The sequence below is a fragment of the Chaetodon auriga genome, chromosome 16, assembly GCF_051107435.1.
Source record: "Chaetodon auriga isolate fChaAug3 chromosome 16, fChaAug3.hap1, whole genome shotgun sequence".
NCBI classification, from domain to species: Eukaryota; Metazoa; Chordata; class Actinopteri; order Chaetodontiformes; family Chaetodontidae; genus Chaetodon; species Chaetodon auriga.
In genome coordinates this window covers 9,739,068-9,752,418 of record NC_135089.1, presented here as the reverse complement: position 1 = coordinate 9,752,418, position 13,351 = coordinate 9,739,068, and the positions used below count along the sequence as shown (strand labels likewise).

At 44.2% G+C, this 13,351-nt stretch overlaps 1 protein-coding gene across 4 annotated transcripts in view; it reads left to right on the top strand.

Annotated features, from left to right (window-relative positions):
• Window positions 1-12,834, top strand: part of cyth1a (cytohesin 1a) — a 39,584-nt gene extending 26,750 nt beyond the window's left edge. For 2 of the 4 annotated variants that reach the window (XM_076752367.1, XM_076752368.1), the window contains exons 3-13: window positions 1,588-1,652; window positions 2,858-2,924; window positions 3,017-3,135; window positions 4,426-4,506; window positions 4,734-4,846; window positions 5,702-5,850; window positions 5,947-6,059; window positions 9,778-9,856; window positions 9,959-10,027; window positions 10,419-10,573; window positions 11,377-12,834. In XM_076752367.1, coding sequence (XP_076608482.1) covers window positions 1,588-1,652; window positions 2,858-2,924; window positions 3,017-3,135; window positions 4,426-4,506; window positions 4,734-4,846; window positions 5,702-5,850; window positions 5,947-6,059; window positions 9,778-9,856; window positions 9,959-10,027; window positions 10,419-10,573; window positions 11,377-11,455 — 1,089 coding nt within the window. In that variant the 3' untranslated portion in view covers window positions 11,456-12,834. The remainder of the gene's footprint in view (window positions 1-1,587; window positions 1,653-2,857; window positions 2,925-3,016; window positions 3,136-4,425; window positions 4,507-4,733; window positions 4,847-5,701; window positions 5,851-5,946; window positions 6,060-9,777; window positions 9,857-9,958; window positions 10,028-10,418; window positions 10,574-11,376) is intronic. The other 2 variants (XM_076752365.1, XM_076752366.1) reach the window with 1 other exon arrangement.
• Window positions 12,835-13,351: the final 517 nt, after the last annotated feature.

Here is a 13,351-nt window from a genome sequence, read left to right as displayed (position 1 = left end):
AGTGGTCTCTTCCTGAGCAAACCATCTCTTTTTCTTGTTTAGCCATTCATATTCTCTAAATATGTCAGCAAAGACCTCCATTAATGGATATAAGTTATCTCTTTTGGCTGGTTCTTAATGAATTGGGGCTTTATATGGTTATATCGTGAGTATAAAAATAAGATAAGCAAGTGATTCTGTATACAGATAAAATAGTATTATGCTCTTATGGGGAACGTGCTCATGCAGCCAGTTGAATGTCCCTCATGTGCTCTCTGGTTTCCAAAGAGAGCCAGAATTCAAATCAGCTCAGCCGAATTTCCCTAATGTACTTTGTTTGATCCCTGTCCATAGCCCATGATAATTTTCTGGGCTGTTGCCTTGACCCTAGAGCACAGCTGATAATCAAAGCTAGCTGCTCAGGACACCTCTGTCAGTCAGTAACCAGCCCCGTAAGCAAACGACTGTCAGACAGTTTGCTTTCCAGATGTCACAGTCGGCAACTTCCGCTGGTCCTGACAGACAAACGTTGGAGGCGTGATCCGACACCTTCTCTTTTATGAGCCTGGGCCACCATCGTTGCCCATCCCCCTTCTCTGGCTGCCTCCATCCTCTCCTCCTCACCTCCTCTGTGATCTGCACGCTGACCCCTCTCCTCCTCCATGACTCCCACACCCTCCTCTGCTGGTCCTGCATGTCAACGCCCCCCCACCACAACCACCCGCTTTCCTGTATGAGCACAGCCTTTGTTTGCGGAGGCAAGCATCTGAGGAATGTGTTGTGATTGCGCAGGCCTTGAAAACACAGATATTCTCTTTGTGGGTTGGCTTATAGTACTTGGTATTTCACATAAGAAATGATACACTAACATTGCAGCTGGATATGGATGAAGAGGCCCGATGATTGCAACCTTCACTCATAATGTTGAAGCTTAGTCTGTGTAAAGGGACTTCTCTGATGCTACAGTCTATTATTCTGCACTTTCATCAAGCTTACATCACCCCCTCCATCATCTACATTCTGCTATGCCCTCACTGCGCCAGTCTGGCACCAGCGGGCCTGGCTTGATCGACTAAATCTGCCTCTAAGGCCATTAATCACTAAAACGGCACACAAAATATAATCCACTTTTACGCTTTCTTACTCCATTTGTATTGAGGTTATCCCCGAATGTTTTCTGCGTAATCACATTCAGAATGAGAGGATTGTTTAGGAGAGCACACACATGCTAACACACTGGCTGATGAGATGTAGAGAGTTACTATCAGTTTTTTAAGGGATCAGCTGGAGCTGGATGTGCGGCACTGTGTGAAGAAGTGACCCTGCTCTCTTTGTTGAGCTGATGGCTCTGATGCGAGTTATTTACTGTACGTGATAAAAGGCCACCTGGCTTTCAGACAAACAGAGGTGATTCAAACTTGGTAGCCTCTCCCTCAGCACTGTTCAATAGAGCCCTTGTGTCTTTTTAGACAAATATTTGCATGTTGTTTGTATTGGTCACACCCCTCCGTGCCTCCTAGTGTGAGGGAAATTAGTAGACATATGATGAATTCATTCTCACGTCATACTCGTGACATTTTAAAACTGACACTTCTGTCTTTTCTGCAGCGGCTGAAGGATGAGATAGCAGAAGTGACGAGTGAGATAGAGAACCTGGGTTCCACTGAGGAGAGGTAAGAAAAAGGGATCTGACCCTTCTCGCAAACACACACATTCCCCACTGTGTTTTGCCTGAATCGGCTCGCCGTTTGCCTTCTATTAACTTAGCAAATGAAGCTGTCAATTATTAATGTTTGATGGCAAACTCGGGCTATCCTGTCTCACCAAATACGCTCCCCAAATTGGCCATGCTTTTAAGGCAGTTTAAATGTTTCATCAGGCACACCCCCATGATGGGAGGCCTCATTGAATAATGCAGTGGGTGTACGGGCAGAAGCAGACAATGGATGGTCCCAAGGGAGGGAGTGCTCAGGTTCGGTCTACTCAAGTGGATAGGGATCCCATCAGCTACCGAATAATCCTAAAGCGCTCTCTCCTGGATCTAAAACCCATTAAGGGTTACAGCACCTTCTTGTGATCAGAGTTGCTGTGATCCATTTATTGAAGAAAGTACACGATAGGCTGCGCTCTCAGCCGCGTGGAGCATCTGTTCAGTTCAGTGTTGGACTTTGGCAGACAAAAGCCGAAGGAATGCTTGTGTGAGTGAATCAGTGGGAAGAAGTGGTGACCTCTCACCGGCCTGGGACGGAGACGTAACCATGGTGATGGCGGACACTTGGAGTGCACTTTGACCCTCGAATAAAGCGAGGCCTGAGAAATGAGACATTCCCATATGCATGTTGTTAGACGCTTTATCAAGACTTTGTCATGGCGGTCCAGGGGGAGGAAAGGCGGACCTCTGCCAAACAAATGGAAAATGTTAATGAGAAAGACACTTTCAGGAAATGAAGTGAATACATTTATTGGAATGGTCTGAGCCCTGATGAATATGTACAATAATGGACCATCAATTTGTTGGATTTGCATGCAGTTTGATAGAGTCATTTCTAAAAGATAAAAAATCGAATATGTATGCATGAAAAGGCAATGATTCAGCTGTTCATCAAGCAAAAATCACAAAAATCCCTTATCCTGGCTGCTCAAACGTGAATATTTTCCAGTGAGTTTTCTGTGATATTGAATTTAATATATTTGGGTTTTGGACTGTTGGTTGAACTAAATGAGCAATTTGAAGACATTAGCTTGTGTTTGGGAAATTGTGATTTATGAAATTTCTGGCATTTAAGGACCAAGTACTTTTTTTTATATGCCACAGTTTGTTCATATGTAGCATTAGCACCACATTTAAGAGAAACTAACCTGAACTCTGATGTTCCAGGAAAAATATGCAGAGGAATAAACAGGTGGCCATGGGCCGAAAGAAATTCAACATGGACCCCAAAAAGGTAGGTGGAATTCACTGATCCTTCAGAAATTGATTTGTTTGTCCCACATTTTCATTAGCAGAGTGTAACCTGGGGCCCTGTCTCTTTCTTAGGGGATCCAGTTCCTGATTGAGAATGACTTGCTGAAGAATACCAGCGACGACATTGCTCAGTTCCTCTACAAGGGCGAGGGCCTCAACAAAACAGCCATCGGAGATTACCTCGGAGAGAGGTCAGGATGGAGATTGTTGATTTTTTTTCTAACCATCTCCCTCTCACACTTCTCTATCATCCTTCACCAACCCTCATCCGTGTGGTTTGATAAAAGCATTGAATAGCGAGTGCATACTTTCCGTATTGCTGTGTTTCCTCGTGGTCAGAAAACACACCCATCCTTTCCCAAACACTCTTTATTGGTCCCACATTTAGATCATCCTCTCAAGACGATGTCCGTTACTCAATAGCCCCCATCTGTCTTTGGTTATCTTACTCATTCAAAAGCAACGTGATCAAGAGACTCATGACTCGGGAATGCGTGTGTTTGAACCGTCCTTCAGACCATCCTCAGACGATCGAGTTAGAGAGAACACATAATACAGGAAATCATAATGGGCCTGATCTATGGTATGTACTGCTAAGGGACTATATGGCAGGCAGTGTTACAGTCAGGGTGTGGTCCTGAGGTCGAACCAGGAAATGGAGCTCATGCTGATGAGGACTGCTCTCCATTTGATTGTGATCAAGCTCTCCAAGTGTTCTGTAAGGAGGGGCTGGAGCAGCGTGGGGAGCCTTGAGATACGATTGGTCGCTTGTCCACTGGGACCAGTAGCGCCTGGATATGACTCAGTGTATGAAACCTCCTTAGAGCCCTCTCATGATCTCACAGGGCAGATCATTTACTCTGAAGAGCAGGAAGGTCAGGAATGATGTCATGATCAAGATTAGATGATAAATGAAAGAGAGGTGGAGGGTGTTTTTCCTCTTCTGTTGGGTTTGATAGGAGTGTGAACCAGATCACACCCCGAGTCCTCAGACTCGTTCCTGATGAGGTCTTCTTTTCAAATGAGGCAGCAATCAGACAGTTTAGTCTGGTTTAGTTTAGTCTTAGCCTTAAAATCACGTCTGAAAATGCACGGTTAAAGACTTGCGTGTTGGTACTGTTCTTTCTAGAGCAAGAATAATGAATCAATTAGTCAATCAACAGAAAATTCGTTTTAATTCACAGTATTTGCAGATGTGATTGGAAATCAAAAATCTCTGGGTTTTAGGCAAAACTAGAAATACATTCTGGTAATTTTGGGCTTTGGAAAATTTTATGAGTATTATTCAACATTTTCTGACATTTAACAACCCAAGTAATTGGCCCATTACTTGAGAATATAATTGGCACATTAATCAATATTGAAAATAATTATTAGTCGCAGCACTAATCTTTTTGTGTATTCATTTTGTATTGGTTATGCAGATTAGCACTTTTGAAATATTTACCTATAAGAAATGTGCCATGTTTTGTCTCCTGTAGAGATGACTTCAATATCCAAGTCCTCCATGCCTTTGTGGAGCTTCATGAGTTCACAGACCTCAACCTGGTTCAGGCCCTAAGGTAAGGCAGCATCTCCCCAGGAACTTGCATCCTCCGGTCTGCCACACACTCACCAAATCTTTGCTTAGATCTTCATAGCTTTGCCACCTTGCGTGATACAGTCAACCTATTTGCATTTTGTAAAGATGCAGCCGTAGGTTTCAGTCTGATGTCTTAAGAGAGCTCACTTAGTGTTTTCACAGTGGAAGTGAGTCTGTTGCTAACTACTGAGCTGTGTCCCCGGACAGACAGTTCCTGTGGAGTTTTCGGCTACCGGGAGAAGCTCAGAAGATCGACCGCATGATGGAGGCCTTCGCTCAACGCTACTGCCAATGCAACCCTGGTGTTTTCCAGTCCACAGGTAGCACCATCATACATACAGCCCGACTTTTGGTTAAATAAATGTAAATATGTGACCAGTGAAATAGAGAACAAAGTGTGAACTGCAGGTAGGGTTCAATTTTATTGAGTAAGTCTTACGGTTGGTGAATTAAGTCTAAAATAGAGACGTTTTGTCAGCAGTATTGATGAATACAGTTACTGTAAGCAAATTTCTAATAATAATAATAAGAACAATAACAACTAATTTAAACTTTCTTAAGAGATTATACCAGCTGTCTCCACGAAGCCCTTAATTTTCCATATTGCACTGAGATCTAATAGCATGTCAATGGAACTCTTATCTGAGCTGCTTTATTTAGCAGACACAAAGTCTGCTGAGGTGAACTGTGTTATGGAAGACTGTCTGGCTTTTGGGAAATAATGCCCGTAGCAGACAGCCGACTGCCTCTAACATAGATGCAGATGGATGTGAATAATGCATGGGACTTCTCAACAGCCTAACGGGCCAGATAAAGTGGTGCTGCGTCAGCCGTGTGCTGGTCACGTTGTCTTTTAGCAAACACACACACACACACACACGCACACATTAGCAGGCACAGCCAGAAACACACATGCATACTTAGCTACCCACGCACAGCCTTTCACTCCCACCCACTCTCCTCGCTAACGAAGCTTTGCCTATCTGTTCCTCTCTGTTCGACTGTGGTCCCCTAAGTGCAGTCCTTTCAGCTCAGCTAATTGACATTCATATTTAAACACTACATTAAACACTGGCAGCAGTTTTATGGTAAACAGCAAGACAGCATTTTCCATCTTTATAAAGCTCTTCCATCTCTATGGCGTGATCACTCTTATTTGTGTGTGTGTGTTACAGACACCTGTTACATCCTGTCGTTTGCCATCATCATGCTAAACACCAGCCTCCACAACCCAAATGTGAAGGACAAGCCTACCGTGGAGCGATTCATCTCTATGAACAGAGGAATCAACGATGGAGGAGACTTACCTGAAGACCTGCTCAGGGTCAGTATGGCTTCAAATCGCACCGTGCTCCTGTTTCTTCCCTGCATCCCTGTGTCAAACCTGCTCTGTGTTCACAGTTAACTTTTATAATTGTAGAATCTGTATGAGAGCATCAAGAATGAGCCTTTCAAAATCCCAGAGGATGACGGCAACGACCTCACACACACTTTCTTCAACCCAGACCGAGAGGGCTGGCTGCTAAAACTGGGTGAGTGACACTGGAAATACATGCACACAGTTTTGCGGTCACATACTGAAATACCAAAATAATGGCTCGTCAGTGTGGCCGTGCCGATAGATTACTTTGTGTTGTCTTTTCATAGCAGCACAAGGCTGAAACTCTGCCTCCATAAAGTGATAACCAATGTTTCCCCTGAGGTCAATCACCCGTGTGTGTGTGTGTGTGTGTGTGTGAGCGAGCCTAGGTGTGAGTGTGTGAACGTGTCTGTGAGCATATGTGAATAGGTGTGTATGCACTCAGGCCGAGACATCTGAAGACATCTCTGCCCGCTTTAATGTATTATGAATGTGGCCCTGAGATCAGACCACCACATGTGGAGGCCTTTGAATTATTGAAGACGGGGCATATTCATACACTGACATGCCCGAGTGCTGACTTTTATAGCTTGTAGATTAAGTGTCTGCACATACACGAACATACAGATACTGTACATACACAAGGTTTAAAATGTTTGATTTTTTTTCGCCTTGATTAGAGTTTTTTTGGGGGGAAGGGCATTTTTCTTTGGATATTTTGATATACAATAATATAATTATACATATAATTGAATTTAACCAATATTATCATGTCATTTTTAGGACCTTTTGTCATGACCTTTTTAATTTGCGACTTTAACGTATGTTAAGACACAAACACATGCACACACACGTATACTTGTATGATTACAAACTTTTCACAAGATATCAGCTGGTACTTTTTTTTGCTGGTCAGAGCCACTGTACGAACAGAAAAGCACTACTCTGGAGCCCTGAACTCTTCATCCTCTGTTTCCTCTGAGATCTCTCTCTCTCTGTTTTACAGATTCACAATGAATCTAATAAAGCATGAATGTGCCAAGTGAAATTGAATCTTTCAGTCGCTGTGAATCTTTACAACCGACTACACAAAGGGAGAGGGAATTACTCTTTCTCCAATTACTCCAAATTGGCAGAATTGAGTAAAGCATTCCGGGTGGAAGGTAAAATGCACAGAAATGGACCTGAATGGAGGCGATATTTTAATGTAGTGCTTTACAGTAGAGCTCCCCCTTGTGGACTGATACAATAACAGCAGATATGCCAAATCTGTTGACCCTCAGTCTTCTCAAATTAAAACTGAAAGCTGTAAAGCGATGCATCAAAAAGCCTCCCTGGAACCAGATTAACAGGACTGTGGTGCAATAATTCCTTATCATTTAATTTGATTTTTTTTTCCTTTTCCTCTTCGTTTGTTTGTTCCCATGATTTTGGCTGTTGTCTTTCCTCAGGAGGTATGTACACCTGCTCTTCCCAAACACTAGTCCATCTCTCAGCTCTCAGGTGCTTTTGGTGGTCCGCCATGCTTCTGTTCTCTTCCTCATTTTTATACGTTCGCACAGGGGTTTGTTTTGTCTGTAGATTGTTTAAAAATGTATTTCTTGTCTCTCCATTGACTCATTCGAACCTCAGATGTTTGTCTGTTCAGTCTCTCATTGAGCTGGTGGTTTGTCCACACTCTTTTATCTCTGTGGGCGGTCGCCGGGATCGTTTGCCACCCCGTGGGCTCGGCTCGGGGAGCTGATGCTTTGTGACCACTCTACTGAGCATTTTGACCCTCTTTTCTCTGTATGCTGTGGTGGTCACTCTCTTTGATCTCCGTTTTTATAGAAGCTGCATTATCCCTTTTTTCCATAAAGCGAGAACAACAAAGGACTTTTGCTTAACTCCAAATTGATGGAACCCATTTACCCATTGGCTTACTGTTTCTTGCTCTCGGGTTGCATGGAAAAGGGAATACTGCACCTTTTCAACAGTGTGGCTCTGCTCTCCTTATCTAATGCTGTAAGTGGATCTGAAGGGTAACAGTGTGGCTGCGGCCCGATGTGGTGCTGGACCGGACTGGACCAAACTGTGGGAGAGAAGCGTGGGCAGAGGAGTGTGCTGAAAGGGATTCGGGCATGGTTCAAATGATTCATGCATGCTAAATATAGACTTCAGGTGCACATTGTTAGTAGTTTGACTGTGCATTATTGTACTTAATGCCCTGGTGCAAGAAGGTGCTAATTGAATGTGATTAGGGCACCCTTTTGCACTAAAAAAAAAAAGCCAGTTACTAATTTACCCTGACAAGATAAATCATTTCCAAAGGATCATAAACCTGTCAACAGCTGGATATGATTTACAAGAAAACCTGTTCCCTCTTAACCTCCACTCGCCCAGCCTCCCACAGTCCCGTCTTGCATGGGTGCCTCCCTCCACTCAGCTCCGCTCCGGCCTAGCACCATCCACGCGCCTCTGCAACAATCCGCTGGGACGTCCCGCCTCGTCCCAGACATTCTTGCACGAGGAGGAGGTCATCTCTCTTTATTGGCGTGACAGGAAGTGACATGACCATGAAACCAATCACAGCCTCCAGCCCAACCCAATCAACTCTCAGGCCGTCAGCTGTGTGATTCTGCCATCGCGTCTGTGTTCTCTGTTTGTCTGCTTTTTTTGTCGCAACACGCTGACGAGTGGAGATGTGGCGAGGGACTCTCCATCTCCGCCTGTCGAGTGAAGCGTGTTGATGGCGCCTGTAGAAAATAACAAGCATAGACTGAAGTGTTTGACCTATCATGATGTCTGTGATATGATGGGAAATCATATACAGCGCTACTGCTGCTATATGATAATACAAGCGTGTTTAACATGTCTGGATATAAACATCTTCAAAGTCTCCTCTATCCTGGTAGATGGGTTTCACGATGCAGCTTTTTACTAACATTGGTGGTGGGATAGCCAAGTCTAGACAAGGCTTAGGTCTTAATGTCATGTTTAGAGAGAACCCCCCCCACTCACGTCTCACTGGACACTGTTTCTATATGACTGAGAAGCAACTTAACAAAGCCAAAACAGGAAATTCAAGTCTGAGATGCCTGTAGAGAGGCCGAGCATAGCTCCAGGCACTGAGCTTCCTGCCCTCCTCAGTCTGTTGGCATCCCATCCTCCCAGAGCGAGACTGCCATCTGCTACCATGATCAGGTTTCCCCTCACAGGAAGCATGGGTGATAAAAGGGGGTCAGAGATCAGCAAGCGCAGAGTCAACCATGAGAGCCCCCACCCAGCGTGAAAGAGAACCTAATCCTCAGTCACTCCTGACTTTCCACATTCAATCCTCAGATATATTGATTGCAGTGCTTTCCACGTTTATAACTGTCCTTTAGTAACTTCATTTAGGTGGTAGTTCATTAAGTTCAGTAAATACAAAGCACATAGATCTACGTCCTGTCTATCGATCCTGCCTTACTCCTCAGAGACAGCAAGTGAGGAGAGTTTCCAGACACACCAAGACATTTATGGAGGACATGTAGCTTTCCAGTTTCCCTTAATGAGGCATTCATTAGCTATTGAACTGTTAAGAGTCCGAGCTGTTGTTAAAATTTAGGTGTGAAAATAGCTAAAAACCCTCAACTATACAAATAAAGGCGAGGAGGAATGAATGGTTATTAAGTCCAAAAAACACTCAGAGAACTGAAGGCTATGCATTTGTGGTGATGGTGAGCGCATGGTGCGATGGTGGATCGGGGTGAATAGCGGGATGTTCTGGGTAAAAGGAGTCCTCTGGAGCCGTCATCTGTCTGTCTGCCCATTCATCTGTCTGCCTGTCTGCTGCTCGACCCGGTGCTTCGGTGCTCGTTCCTCTCCCTTCCTCTCTTGCCGACTCTCTCTGACGCTGACTGCTTGCTCCGCAGGGGGACGAGTTAAAACCTGGAAGAGGAGGTGGTTCATCCTCACAGACAATTGTCTGTACTACTTTGAGTACACCACAGTGAGTACAGCTTAGTTTGTCACAGTGAAAACGCCGCTCACTTTGTTCCTGCTGTCCCTGGCATGCAGCGCTCTGTCAATTGCATTTCTTATATTTGTCCAGGACAAAGAGCCAAGAGGAATCATCCCACTGGAGAACCTGAGCATCAAGGAGGTGGAGGATAAGAAGCCTGTGAGTGCAGCTCCCTCTGCTGGTTCATTCTGTGACTACACCCAGTTAGAGCAGGGCTGGTATTTTAGGACTCCCTCCAGTGCTGTCCATTTAGAAAACTGGCAACTGGGATTATTTCACATTAATTTCCACAGTTTTAACCTTTGAGGTTTATCTAGAGATCAGTAGACATAATTGATCATTGAAGCTTGATGGCTGGTTTTATTGAAAATCCTTTCTACTCGCAGTTTCTTCCTCAAAACCTTTTTATATGACATAGATATGGACACATGTGGAACTGCATGGGGGAACTGCATTAATAGTTTAAAGGATTCTGTTATTTCTTCAAATTTACGGCTTTGTACTTCTCCACTGTCTCTACCTCTAACCTCCACCCACTTCACTTCTGCAGAACTGCTTTGAGCTCTTCATTCCTGACAACAAGGACCAGGTGATAAAAGCTTGTAAGACCGAGGCTGACGGGCGCGTCGTGGAGGGCAACCACACCTTCTACCGTATCTCCGCCCCCACTGCGGAGGAGAAAGATGAATGGATGAACAGCATCAAGTAATGTTTTTCCTGTCGCTTCTCAGATGCACAGTATGATACAGGGTGTGTTTGTAACTTGCATGTAAGGCTCATGGCTGTCGGTCAAGGGTTTTCTCTTCTCTGTTCTTTATCTTGCTTCGATTTGGGGGATAATTGTGCTCAAGTTTTAGAACTACAGCTTCCATAATTTGCGGCCTGTAAACAGGAAGTGTTGCTGTGCAGTGTTTGCCGTGAAGTGAAGTGTGGCTGTATTTGGTAACATTTCGACCAACTGACACAATAGTACAAGATTTGACTCAAATCTAAAGTTCAATAAATGCATGATGTTTCCAAACTCAGTGTTAAATAATGTTGAATAACTGTGATCTCAGTATTGACCAAAATATTCGTAATAATGGTTTGCAGCCCTAGTTGGAGCAGATTGTTTTGAAATTTTCACAACGTCTCCACACTTCCACAAGGTGTTTCCTGTTGCGGATGCCGATCACCGCAGCGTACGGTAAATGAGGTCCTCGTGATCGGCACAGTTCAGAAGATTTTCCGGTTATAGAATGTAAATGACAAATGGGGGAAGAAATATTAGTGTTGATTATGCTGAGCAGATCCTCGAAGTTAGCAAAACAAACGGTTAAAAATGAAAGGAGAAGTTTTTACAGCCTCATTTGACTTTTATCAAACGCATCCACACATAAATTCTAAGAATGAAGAAGCAGAAACTTGCTTGCAAATGCACCATGTTTTACCATCACAGCTCTGCATCAGTGCAGCAGTTTGCACGCGGGTGCCGTTGCTATCACTGACATTGTCCTCTGTTCCCACAGAGCCGCCATCAGCAGAGACCCCTTTTACGAGATGCTGGCAGCCAGGAAGAAGAAGGTGTCGTCCATGAAGAGGCACTAGGGCTGCTCAGCGCTCCTGATGTTGCACTTGACGGAGCAGGGGTCCGGGGGTATCTGCTCGCCCTGTCTGGCCCTGTGCAGAGGCCACGGTTGAGGTCTGCCTCAGACCTCTCCAGGGGATTTCTCTAGGATACATACTAGCTCTGGCTTTGAGACTCTACAGGCCAGGAAAACAGGAAGCATGCTGGGGTTTCTAGATAAGAGTCAGGGCCAAAGCCTCCTCTAACCTCCTGTCTGAATGTCTCTCTTTCTCTCTCAGCTTTGTATGTGCTCTCTGTGTATGAGGCCAAACGGGAATGTTGCTGTGGAACTCAGCAAAATCCCCTTTGAAGATGCTTTAAAAAAAAAATCAAAAAAAAAAACCACAATTCCCATATTCCCATATACATTGCACACACACACAACGTGCATACACTCATGCAGCCCCCCCGTAGCACTCATCATTTAAACTCAGCAGGTCTGACCGAGTGTGGCACCCCAACCAAAATATTCAGAAAGAAAAGTAAAGAGCCTTTCTGATGTGCTTTAATATGTTAGGGTAACACGTGTCTATTTTTACAGCTTTTACCGTCGATTCCTCTCCGGTCTTTTTTTTTGTTTGTTTGCTTTTGTAAGAAAAAAAAAACAAAACAAAAAAACAAAAGGTCTCGCAACAGAAACTGCAGGGGGGGTGGTGGGGAGGAAGGGTCTAACTTGCCAACTGTTAGGGATTTTATAGAAAAGAAAAAAGAAAACAAAAACTTCTCTGAATAAAAAAAAAAAAAAAAAAGAAGTTGCCACTCAGGAGATTGTTTCGATGTTCTGAAACTTTCCACGTCGCCGTTGACGTGGATCCCGTTCACAACACGACAGCCATGTGAGGAATGAAAGCCTCATCTGTGTCCCAGACTGAACTGTTTTTTTTTTTTTTTTTCTTTTTGTAAATGTGAAGCTGCAGTGTGGGGACGCACTGCTGCGCATGAGAGGGTCTGCTTGTCTGGACAGGGTCTCCGTGTTGGATCTGGCTCTCGCTGTTCATTTCCTGGAGATGCAGGATTATTGTCTTTGTGAAGGGGATGACTGTTTATCACCCCGGGCGTCTTCTTGAGGTTTTAAGTTGCCTGGAATTAAGAACTGGTGGCCCTTTTTTAGTTTTTTCTTCCCATACATTTTTTTCTTGCTCTCACCAACACAGACCACTTTCTATTGCTGTATCATACAAAAAAGCAATTTAATTGTTAGTTACTTTTACTGCTGCACAGTGCCTGGCGCTCTAGATGAAATGTGATGAGAAAAGCTGCTGGTTAGCGACAGTAATTCACAGTTTTCTTCTCCCAGTCGAACAACGTTTAATCTTCGTTTCCTGCCTTTTCTATGTTTTCTTTGTCGAGAGTTACCTTTTTAATGGTAAAACACAAACTGGCGTCGTTTTCAGCCTTCAGCCCAACCTCATTGATCATTGTACAATACTGTGTGCTTCAGGTTGTTTATGTATAAGACATAATATATTGCATATTGTTGTAGAGGCTTTAAAGCAGCACAAATAAACATGTGGTTCATCAAAGCTACGCGTGGAAAGGAATGGGTTGTCTGCCGTCTCAGGATCCAAAGTGATGTGAAACAATACAAAACTGCTAGTTGTGTGAGGAATGTACTGCGGTGGAGGGGCAGGATGGCCGACTGCTCGCGCTGAGGCAGCGACATGTCGGCTGGTCGAATAGCAAAAGCTGTGTTGAGGTACAGTTTTGCAGATGTGCATCGAGCGGCTGTCGTCTCCGCTCTCGTCTGCAGTCGTCTCCCTTCTCTTCATCTGTGCCTGCTGGTCATTCTCCTCATTGTCATTCTCTGTTTCCTGGTTCTCTTGCTCTCTGCTCACTAATCCTAGAGAAATAAGGAAAAATGCAAAACAATCAGAATT